Source organism: Sinohyriopsis cumingii, chromosome 1 (genome assembly GCF_028554795.1).
Source record: "Sinohyriopsis cumingii isolate HCF-2022 chromosome 1, ASM2855479v2, whole genome shotgun sequence".
In the NCBI taxonomy this organism is placed as follows: domain Eukaryota; kingdom Metazoa; phylum Mollusca; class Bivalvia; order Unionida; family Unionidae; genus Sinohyriopsis; species Sinohyriopsis cumingii.
Genome location: NC_142961.1, coordinates 172,660,295 through 172,673,103, shown reverse-complemented (window position 1 = coordinate 172,673,103; position 12,809 = coordinate 172,660,295). Strand labels below are relative to the sequence as shown.

Genomic DNA, 12,809 nt, shown 5'->3' with positions numbered 1-12,809 from the left:
ACTAATAGTTATTGTCAGAATTGAAGAGTAGCTATAAAGACATATTGGATATGAGATGTAAGCCAACAATGACTGTCAGAGATACAGTAAAACTGCTATGAGCAACAACCTGTCATTTCCAACCAAAATCGTAATGCACAGATAGATTTTCTTATATAAATGCTTTGTCATGAGCAACAGCTGGCTCAACACGACCAGCAACCATGATATCTTGGCAAAACATGCATTTTGACACTGCTATGAACAACCGCATGACCAAAATGGGGATAAACTCCAGTAATTTAATCTCCATAATAGTGACTGCTTATACATTCTATAAAAAACCAAATAGGCTGGCTACTGGTATCTGAAACTTTGAAGGTATGCTTATAGTGTTTTATGTTTTCTAAAGTAAAGCATACTAAAGCACATGTAGATTATTCCATCACTTAGCCTGGTTCCCAGCCTTATCGTAGATATTGCCCATATTTATGGAGTAGGACCCAGTATCCAGCTCTATCAACAACCATATCATGAGAACAGAGACAGACATCAACGACCTTTATGTAATCATTTTTAACAACGATCGCTTGAATAGCAAAGATTGTTCTGATTCAAAACATGCATAAAAAGAAAAGAATGAAAAAAACTGAAGAAAAAAATATTCTGCCAACCGGTTTATATATATTGACAAATGGTACAGTACATAAACCAGGCTAATGTATATGTCACAAATTGCCATTGTAGTGCCAAAATTAAGGTAGCTGTCTTTGTTTATTAACCCAGCAAGTGAGAATCATTTGTGGGATTTGATTGATAGTGTTAAAGGGTTGTGATGTTAGTTGTTGTTTTGGTTTTTTTTCCCCAATGCTACAATGGTCACATCTCAATCACCAAGCTCATCTATTCAAGTTGTTTCAACCTGGTTTTACACTTTGTTTTATGGAGTTAATTCCTCTGTGTCTTCTTTAAATTATGCCATTGACTTTTGTCTCTGAGCAAATGATTTTGTTTCTGGATGAGGTAACTATTTCTTTTTTATTTCATTCATTATTAAATATTCAATGCACATGTATAGATTTGTCATAGATTCCCAAAGCCCTGTGAAAACTGTCTTTACATTTGTTGCAACTAAGCACTGATAATGTTAACACTTAGTACCTTAATAATAGTGAAAGTACCTCCAACTAAAATGAGACAGATTTTTAATGCTGGATAAAATAAATATTGTAACTTAAAAAAGTGAAAAAGTGCAGAACACTCGCAAAATATTGGTTAAACATCGGTAAAACAAATTTCGGGTGTTATTTTAAAAAATGGAGTAAATCAAAAACGATTTTATATGCTAATACAGGTACATGTGATCCTCTAATGTAAATGTGATTACATGTTTAATGATAGAAGTATATCCTTATTGCTATATAATTTTGTTTTCAGATGAATGCATACAATATTTTTTCAAGAACTATTAATAAAGAATAGAATATATGTATAGTGAAAGTGTTTATTTTTCTTTAAATTGTTCTGAAACTGGACGTTGGAAACTGGTCTTTTTGTACAAACCTTCTATGAGAGACCACCTGTCTCGTATAACAGGTTTTACTGTATTCTATAAATGTTATACTCCATCTCCACTGTCATAGGGACAGGTACCATTACCCATGTCAGTCTGTTCATTACACCACGGTTTTGTGTTTAGGTCTTTTTAGGCACTATTATGGCATCTGTGTTCCTTAAATATAATTTTGGTTCCTTTATTTTTCTGTAGATACAACACAGAGTGTATCAGAGTTTACTAGAAAGTGAATCATACAGTGCAGTGCTGGACACAGTGCATCAACAAGACTTTGCACTTCATGCAGTACGGTTGGGTAAAGTGGATGGGCTTTTACAGTTCTCACTACAGAACAAAAGGTTTGTGTTTATATCTATTGAAAGACTTGGCAGTATAGTATTTACAGTACATCAGCAATTTGAAAAATTTAATTCATTTGAAAGTATGTGAACCTGTAAGTTTATGACAGCAGTCATTTGTTATCATGATTTCCTGAATTGCTTTGTGATTTGCCTGCTATAAGTCTGATTGTAATGTGTTATGATGTCCATATGTACATCTATCTGATACCAGCTTGATTTCTGCACAGTAACTTTAGTTGTTCACCATCTGTTATGAAAATTAATGGATGGGTTGCACTTGGGGTTTGGAAGAACCCTGTAAATATAGAGATTGAAGGCTTATTGGTTAAGGCTAGAGTGACTGAAACAAGGAAAACATTTTCTTAACAATAATTTTAATTTTTCACCATCTGTTGTTTCCAAACTTTATGGATAGTTTGGGGTAATGAAGAAACCTATTTATTTCAGGATCAAAAGGTCAAAAGTCAAGGGTACTATGGCTGAAAAAAGATAAATGGTTTCCACAATAACCGGAGTTTTTCACAGTCTGGTTCTCAAACTTTATTGATGGCTTGCAATTGGTATAAGGAAGACACCTACTGAATTTGGCATACAAAATATAAAAGAATAGTTTTTGAACAAAAACAATATTAATTCTACATAACATAAATTGTGGATGGCTTGCAATTCAGGTAAAGTGCAAAGGCTATGGATTGTTTGGTCAAAGTTCAAGGTCACACTTTGACAGAAGAAAAATAGTTGTGCACAATAACAGTAGTTATACACAATAGAATTGGCCCAGACTTTGTGAATGACTTGTACTGAGAGTAAAGAAGTTATCTGTCTTTCTGGAGGCCAATTCCGTAAAGGTCCAGGGCACTCTGACTGAAATATGAAAAGTGGTTTCTGTGCAAAAATATAGTCATCTGCATGGAAGACTATTAAACATGGGTCAAGTGCATAATGTGGATGACTGTTAAACATGAGACAAGTATTTACTGTGTAGGACTGTTAAGTATGGGACAGGTGTATGATGTGTAAGATTGTTAAACATGAGACAGGTGTATAATGTGGATCAATATTAAACATGGGACAAGTGTATAATGTAGAGGACTATTAAACATGGGACAATTGTTTAATGTGAAGGACTATTTATCATGGGACAGATGTAGAGGAATATTAACATGAGCCAAGTGTCTAATGTGGAGGAATATTAAACATAGGACAAGTGTCTAATGTGGAGGTATATTATACCTGGGACAAATGTCTAATGTAGAGGACTATTAAATATGGGACAAGTTTATAATGTGAAGGACTGTTAAACATGAGACAAGTGTTTAATGTGAAGGACTATTTATCATGGGACAGATGTAGAGGACTATTAAACATGGGACAAGTTTATAATGTGAAGGACTATTAAACATGAGACAAGTGTTTAATGTGAAGGACTATTTATCATGGGACAGATGTAGAGGACTTAAACATGAGACAAGTGTCTAATGTGGAGGAATATTAAACCTGGGACAAGCATCTAATGTAGAGGACTATTAAACATGGGACAAGTTTATAATGTGAAGGACTATTAAACATGGGACAAGTGTATAATGTGCTGTTCATGTTCTCATTTTTAAAAATATTTTCCTGCTTAAGAAGTCATAGAAGGGCATACATGGATGGATCTGTATATGGCTGGATGATGGAGTCAAGATGAAAGTCAAAATAATAATATTAAGTCTCTTGAAATGTTTTTGTCTATTAACTCCATGAGACCATTCATCTCCTGTATGTTGGCTGTTACAGGATCTACACTAGCTGCCACAAAACCAGTAGCTTCATGATCAATGCTTATTCTTGATTCTGTGCACTTCTTGTACTAGCATAAAAAACAATATTGTGTAAGGTACTTTTGACTTGGCAACTAGCAAAAATAGAATCTAGAATAAGTAAAGATTATGCAGTAACTGGTTTTTTGTGACAGATGGGGCAAAACCCTGTACATCAGACAGAAAAGTGCCAAATTTCATTGAATGAAATCATGTAATGCCCAAATGTCGAAAATAGAGTGACTAGTAAATTTATCAATAGATATAAAGTAAATCTCTTTTCTAAACTCAACCTATAGAGAAATCTGGATGATGGTATTATTTTCCAGGAGGAAAAGGAAAATGACAGTTTGGATCTGTGAGGTTCATATTTCTTTGTGTCATTTAATCATGCCATAATGACTGCTATTCTGTGGCATAATGCTTTGTGACATCTTCCTGCAAAATCTAGTCTGATTAGACAAGATTTTGAAGCTTGGTACAGTATGACATGACTCAAGTCTGTTAATTAATTTTGACATTTCATAACATCCTGCAGTTTTTTCCACTTCCATATTTCACATATTGGTACCATGTGTGTGACTGTTGTGTATCTCTCAAAAGCAAGACATTAGGTACTGTACAAAGGCAAGACATTCGTTATTGTACAAAGGCAAGACATTAGGTATTGTTCAAAGGCGAGAGATTGGGCATTGTACATAGATGAGAGATTAGGTATCAAACACAGGCAAGACATGGAGTATTGTACTTAGGCAAGAGATCAGGCGTCAGATATAGGCAAGACATTAGGTATAGTAGAAAGTCAAGACATTAGGTACTGTATAAAGGCAACAGATTAGGTATTGTACATAGTTGAGAGATTAGGTATCAGACACAGGCAAGATATCGAGTATTGTAAATAGGCAAGACATTAGGTACTTACAAAGGCAATACATTAGGTATTGTACAAAGGCAAGGGATTTGATACTGTACGTAGATGAGAGATTAGGTATCAAACACAGGCAGGATATTGAGTATTGTACATATGCAAGACATTAGGTATCTGGCACAGGCAAGACATTAGGTAACATAGGCAAAAAATTAGGTATCAGACAGACAAGATATTGAATATTGTGCATAGGCAAGAGATTAGGTATCAGGCATAGGCAAGACATTAGGTATCAGGCATAGCCAAGACAGTAGGTGTCACTTATGAGCATGACATTAGGTATCCATATTTCATTTCAATGTACCCTTTTATATCCATGTTCCCATTCATATGTCTGCACCCTTTCATATCTATGTACCCTTAAATATCCTTGTGCCCATTCATATCCATGTACCCTTTCATACCCATGTGCCCTTTCATTTTACAGATTTTATATTTATCATGTTCTTTTCATTTACATTTGATTGGAAATGGTTTCCTTCCTAAATAAATTTTATTTGCAATTCATTTTGCATTTTTTCAAAGCCTGCTTTTAATTGGTACAGTATAGCTACTATTGTGCTTAGTGCCATAAAATCCGACTACATACATATATACATACATACACTAAGCACTGATCTTTTATATTCATGCATTCCTGCCATCCCTCTGACCCTCAGGGAAGGGCAGTGTCATTTGAAAATGATAATATTAGAGTCAGGCAGGGAACAGGTGGGACATACAAATCCATGGAATTGTTTTTGTTTTTTTATTTGCCGAAACTTATTTATCTATGAAGTTCTTTAAAATAAATGTTTAATTTTGGGATGTAGGTATCTGATAGTAAATTGATGGACTTTGTAGTATATGTCTTTAGTCCTTATGCTAACTGGACTGGCTGTTTTTGTACCTTAGTGTAAGGCACCCTGCCTCAACTTTTACAATCATTTATTAAAGCCAATAAATATTTGTTATATCTATTGTACTTTATTAAAATGATATTGTTCTTTGTTAAAATAAGATGCTATTAATAAACAATACTATGGTTGCCGTTTCCCTTCTGATGTCCAGGCTGAAGGAGGCAGGGGTCCTATTCAGTCTGTTCCGACAGATGAATCCCAGGATTGATGATGACCTGCAGAAGTTCCAGGACATGGAAGAGGAAGAGCTGGAGGAGAACACCTCATCAATGCCAGTTCTGAAGGTAGGTCTGCTACACCGGTTACAAAATTCTAGAATATTGAGATAACAGGTGTCATTTATTTACTGAACCTGAGTCTTATAATTTTCTTGTTAACTTAATGATAATTTGCAAGAAGAAAGGAAATTTAAGCCTTCCTATAAATATTCTTAATTTAATAAAATTTCTAACTTAAACTATACATGTACTTGTGATATTTGCAAAAGTAGATGCATCACTGTTCAGTGTTCAAGGAAGTGAAGAAACACTGGATGGCAAATAAGTCTTCACTGTTCAAGGAAACAAGGAACACCGATTGTGCAAGCAAATGGGCATTGACATTTTACATATCTTGACATAGCTGTATGAAATATTATAAACTTCATCGTATCAGACTATTGGAATCTTTGTTCAGATATATTATACCAATCGCTATGTATTTCTGTATTATGTGCTTAACTTTTGTCCACAGTTGTAGGCTTTAGTTTAAGCCAATGATCATATTTAAACAACAAATAACAAAGCTAATTTTTGCCCATGATGTGGGTTTGAATTTAAGATAAAGTCATTTTTTATAAACCTGTTTACATGGCCTTTTGGCCTTAGAACCTTCTAGAATTAATCTTGTTTAAAATTGATGGGAAAATGACCCACATCCTGGTCGTCTTATTGTGTCTTAGGATTTTAATGTAATGGTCAAATTGCAAACAAAGTCTTCCCATCTTAACATCGTGGCATTTTTTGGTTGTTCAAAGATTTAATTCTAGAGGAATTATTTAAATCATTCAATGAAATTATTAAGGTGCTTATTTGACTGGATTAAAACTGTTTGGGGATCATTGTGAATTGATGCAAAGACATTCTTGATTATCTTACTGTGATGCATCAAGACTGTTTGAACTTTGGCAGATTCTAAGCTATTGGTACATCAGCACAGATAAAATTGGAATTCATTTGGACTTGTGAAGAGTTCTATCTTTTGTGATATATACTACGAAAAACCAGAAATAAATTTAAAGAAACCACAAGCCATACAATTGTTTTAAGAGAACAACTTACACATGTGAAAGACAAAACAAAAATTTGAAAAAAGTGTTGTGGCTTATTATATCAGCTGTAAAGATTGATAGAATGATTTCGTCCGGGAAGCAGGCACAGTGTTAGAAACAATGATTAAGGAATGCATCAGTAGAGAATTAGCTGTCCTACATGAACATTGTAGTAATATGGGACAGTCCATCATTTCTGATCAGACCAAAGTCATGACATTGGAGGCCAACACTAAACAGGCACAAGGGGCTTGAAATAGCATCCATCTACACCAGTCTCCTTGTATCACATGACTATTATAAGTCACTTTGTGAACAGTATTTGCTGATGAAGGCAGTTTGATATTCCCGAAAGTTTTTAACTTTCAAGAAATTTATGCTTAGAGGATAGGAAATTACTAACAAACATGAATCATCCCAAGCAAGGAAGCAACCTCTTAAAGAGTTAATTAATATACATCATTGCCTTGAATGAAAATGTTTAAGGCATCATTGTTAGATTACTGGCAAGTTTGTGATTAGTGGCACCATTTATTTGAAGTCCGATTTTAGTCTGTATATAAAATTCAAAAGGCAATTATATAGGTGATTGGAATAGTGTACTAAGTGTGGTTCATTTGTTTAATGCAAAAGGTTAAAATGCAGCAATGATTTAGGAATTGAGAAAAGCCAAGCAAGACTAAATTTCAGAACTACTGGATGGAGTTTGACTTTGTGGAACACAGCAGCAAGTGGGAGCATTTTAATTTTTGCATCAATATAATAACCATATTGTTATGTATATTTAATTTGCTTAGTTTGTTAGTTAGATTTTTTTTATTACATGCTATTGTAATGTAACGTTGTATGTTGGACTTGACCTTGTCCAAAAGTGAGTTCATTTCTGCTTGTCCTGATTGCCTTTTTTTTAATTTTATTCATTGTAAACAACTAATACATATCTAAATTATTCTCTATATGTATGGGTTTAAAATCAGTTTTATTATTATTAGTAGAAGTAAATATGTTAATTTGGGTCAAAATTTTGGAATTTCTAAAAGTGAATTATATACAATCGAGGTTATTGTTTTGTAAACATCAGGATCATTCTAGAAGGTTATTTTCCATTAGGTAATGGGTTTTTTTTGTATAGAAAATGCATATTGTGACCTGAGGTCAAGTAGAGAACTATATAATCTTGCAACTTTGAGAACTTGGTCATTTGTGCTTTAGTCTTGCACTTTCAAGTTGTATATTATGTTGTGACCAGTAGTTTTGGGCTGGAATAGTTGTCTTCAAATTATTGAATTCAAGTGATTATTTTCTCTGGAAATACAAAAGTGCTCTGATAAAATTCTTGGATAAGGACATTCACTGGAATTCATACTGAATTGAAACTTGGAATTATATTACTGTGATTCTACAAAAGACTTGACACATCAACACCTTCAGTTTTTGGATTTCTTCAGGATTGTACTAAAATAAATTCAGGACTTTACATTAGACTTGTGTCTGTAATTCTTAGATTACTTTGGGATTTAGTTTGCAGTACCATAAGTTCTTATTTCTCATTTTCAATTTGTATTCTCGGGAAATAAATTATATTTGTTAAATTTTACACAGCTTGTTGTCTTTCACACTTTTCTGTTACTTATTTTAAGAGCATAGCCTCATAACAATATCAACATTAGTCATTTGGAGTATATAACATCCTTTGACATATCATCACCACCTAGCATGTTTGCCACTCCCTGACAGCAATGCAGATGCAGAGAGATCATCTTTATGATGAGAAAACTTCAACAAGATCTTTGGGGAAGTGTCAGTAAGAATGCAATCCAGTCTCAAAAGAGTGCCAAGATGAATACATATAACATTTGGTTTTTTTTTTTTTTTTTAAATTTATTATCTGCGTGGTTGTGCTTTTGTGTGTGCACATGTTTGTGGTGATATTGGACAATGTATATCAACTATTTTTCTTTTGTAAGTATATTAAATGTTACAAGGAAAACATGTTTTTTATTTAATTTTATTTAGGCTTGTATTAAAAGATAATTACAGTAGTTCTCAATTGAAACATACTTTTTTTGTTCCTCCTCCTCCTCCTCCCCCCCCCCCCCCCCCCGACCTTCCCTGTATGGGAATATGGCAGGTACAAACACCTGTCCTTGATCTGGAGATAGTGACTCAAAATCTTTGACATATATTACCAATCCTCATGCATGCCGACCTTTTATACTACTATGTTGAGTCCAACTGCAATTAGCATAGACCCTGATCTGCCATTGTATAATGCAGAATCCAACTGCAAACATCATAGTAGACCCTGATCTGCAATTGTAAAATGCAGAGTCCAACTGCAAACAATATAGACCCTCATCTGCCATTGCATAATGCAGAGTCCAACTGCAAACACTATAGGCCCTGATCTGCCATTGTATAATGCAGAGTCCAACTGCAAACACTATAGACTCTGATCTGCTATTGCATGATGCAGAGTCCAACTGCAAACAGCATAGACCCTTATCTTCCATTGCATAATGCACCATTTGATAGATGAAATCTGCTGCCTTTGAAAATTAAAAGACTTTTTCAAAATTTTAATATAAACTAAACAGTATTTTTTACAAATTCTGTCCACACATTACAGAAACCAGCAAGAATTAGTCTACTGGAGACTGAAACTACCTCATGTTTGCAACGACTGGTGATGTTTGCTCCTTAATCTCATTAAGAATTTGAACACCACTGTAATTTAATTAAAACTATTCATTTAGACTGGTAATAAAACTTTACAGACTCTTTGGGAGTTTATTCATATTACTGTAGGTTCTTTTGAAATTTTCACTTTTGTATTGTAGGAAAATAAATGAATTATTGAATTTTACAAACTTGTTGGTGTTTGCTCTTCTGTATTACTTAGCTTAAGACCATAGAGTCATAATAAATTGTTGAATAACAGCTGACAGGCACACAATCAATTCTTTATTTATTACCTTATTGTTTTAATTTAAGGAGTATTTTACACCCTAAAGTGTTGTATAACTACAGATGTTCCATTTAAGCATACATGGTACCATCGAAGGTATATTTTTAAAAAAAATAGATGCCAGGGTATTCTGATTTAATACTCAAATAGTTCATGTGAAAATAAAAATAATTTTTTTAAAAATTGCTCCTTAGGTTGACTAATCCACATTTAAAGTGCTTTGCTTCTGTCCTATATATATTAAACTCAATCAGCTGTTTTGTTGTCATAAGTAACCAAGGGATCAAAGAGTTGTTGATAAAAAACTGGCCAACATTTGGTTAACTTGACGTAAAAAGGAAAGCCATCCAAAAGCAGAAACACTAAAGTACTTTGATTATTTTAAGAGGGACTGCTCTGGTGGTCTAAGTGGTAAGAGTGTCTGCCTCAGATGCGGGAGGTCACAGGTTCAAACCCAGGCCAGGTCTAACCAAAGAATTATAAAAATGGTACTTATAGCTGCCTCACTTGGTGCTCAGCATTAAGAGGTTAGTGTTAAGATTGGTCGGCCTGGTGTCAGAATAATGTAACTCAGTAGAACATGATGTCCCATTGCTACACATTAATATAACTGCCACATTGTAGACATTGTAGCAACATGACTCAGATTGTTAAAGCTATGTTAAAAATCCAGATCACACACACACTTATTTTAAGAGGAATATTTAATAGCAGCTTGAAAATTAGAGTTTTAGTGGTTGCGGGCAAGTAGCAAAGATCCAGAGATTGCATTGTGTGTTTCTCACAAAGTTGAGTTTAAGATAGTATATGGAGGAAAAAATTACATCTCCAAGTACATACAGACACCATGTTATACTAGCATTGATTCTTCTGTAACAAACACATTCTTTGAAGACCTTTTTGGGCCTGGATCAGAAAACTTTGTTTGCAGATTTCGTGGCAGAGCACAATTTAATATTTTTCAGTGCAGGTCACTTTACTAAACTGGTTACAGTTATGTTTCCAGACTCGGAGACTGCACTGAGCTTTTCTTGCCAGTAAACAAAGACAACACATTTGTACTCAGGTCCTAACCCCTCTCGTGGACAGAAAAGTTGAAAATATGTATTGCAGTCAGACGTTCAGTGGCTTGATTGAGAACACATATTATGGCAAAAATGTACTTGTTTTCAGTCCCCATAAACACATAAAATTTTTGTCAATAAAATATATACTACCTTAGAAGCATTTACTGATCAAATTTTAAAATCTGCTGATTTGATGTCCTGGTTCTGTTACATATATATCGATATGAACCAGATAATATATTCAATACCAGATTCAATTACCAGATAATCTATTCGGTACTAGATAATCTATTCAGTTACCAATTTCCAAATAGTGATTTGGGAGATGTAGTTACAGAAGGGTAGTACAATATTTTTTTTAAAAAATTGTGTTTGGGGTAATATAAATGAATGTCATTCCCTTACATAAAAATATTAGAAATTGATTTTATTTTTAATTATTTCTTTTTTTCTCATCCCCAGGAACTTCATTTTCAGAGAGAAATGTTTCACTGACTTTACAAATTGTACTATGTTAAAATAGGGGTTTAATAATAAACTGTTTTAGTTGTTTCTCTTAAACTTGCAGTTTTACAGATTTGTTCCGATACTTTTTCAGATGTACTTAAGGATGAAAAATCTCCCGGAAGCCTCTCTTCTAGACTGAGCTGATGAAATCTCGACTATTCAAGCATGTTTGTGAACCAGTTGACCCTATTGTATTTTAAAGTGGATATCTTTTTCATACCCTGATGAAACTGCCATTGTTGTTGGTCAGCTTACAGTGTGCTGCCTCATTTAAATTGGTCAGTCAAGTTATGTGAACCGAATCTCTCTATTAATATCCCATGCAGATAAAGCTCATTGTACTGAAAGAAACTCAGCCTTGTGCATTCTCAAAGATATTTACACTAATTAGCATAATTTATAGCAGGTAAAGCATCAGTAACAAATAATTCAGGTCTCATTGAATATTAATGTGTGCAACAAAACCTAATTTTTGTTTTAAATTGTAAATTCTTAATATTTCCATTCCTTAAATTTATGATTAGATATTTCTCTGATGTGTTAAATTTTATTTGTACAGATTACATATGTAGTGTTCAGTGCTATGTTGGTCACATGAATATGTAAATTAATTTATTCATGAATAAATTATGCCAGAAAATAAATGTTGCTTCTTTAGTTCATTTCATACATTAGAGATATGAACATATGCAGCAGCAGAGAGGGCAAACAGACCAAGATCGAAAAGCGTCGAAAAACTAAAACTAACCCTTCCTACGAACAAAGAAAAAATAAAAAGCATCGACATATTTAACCAAAAGCGTCGACACAAATTGAAGCAAAAATAAAATCTTCCAAAAGATTTCTCAAATTGGTGTTACTTTATCGTCATTGTATTTTTTTTCTCGTAGAATGGTTTATTTTACCACGTGAACACTTTATTGAGGTCGCGCCCTCTCTGCTGCTATATTAATTAAAAAATTGTTATATCAAAATAAGTACATCTGGAATCTCATACTGCAAGGATAACACGAGAACGATTAGAAGCAATTAAAAAATTTATCCCCGTGCGAGATTCTTTCAGAAAAAACCTACAAGCACAGCAAGAAGCACAAGTTGAGTACGAAGAGGACACTAAAAAGCTGTTTAAACCCGTCACTGCAGCTACTGAGAAAGTTTCAGCGGCTGTTGAAAAAACTATATGGGGAGATATTGTGGAGGAAGATGAGAAGAGGAAAAAGGGTATTTTTCCGGTATTAGAACAAACTGCGGCACAAACTAAAAAATAGCAAAAAGAACTAAACAGACAAAAAAGATTTTACAAGATCTTCCAGCTGATATAGCTGCGGCTCAACCTCCACCCGTTGGTGAAGAAATACTTGAAGATATTGGAAAACTTCATACTGAAATCGCCGACGTGAAAAAAGAACTTACACCTAAACCTAAACCAATAA

General features: G+C 33.8%; 1 protein-coding gene across 1 annotated transcript in view; it reads left to right on the top strand.

Moving 5' to 3' along the window:
- Nucleotides 1-12,020, top strand: part of LOC149808394 (kinetochore-associated protein 1-like) — a 221,977-nt gene extending 209,957 nt beyond the window's left edge. The window contains exons 60-62 of the mRNA XM_089976616.1: nt 1,748-1,893; nt 5,677-5,809; nt 11,468-12,020. Of these exons, the coding sequence (XP_089832742.1) occupies nt 1,748-1,893; nt 5,677-5,809; nt 11,468-11,515 (327 nt within the window). The 3' untranslated portion in view covers nt 11,516-12,020. The remainder of the gene's footprint in view (nt 1-1,747; nt 1,894-5,676; nt 5,810-11,467) is intronic.
- Nucleotides 12,021-12,809: the final 789 nt, after the last annotated feature.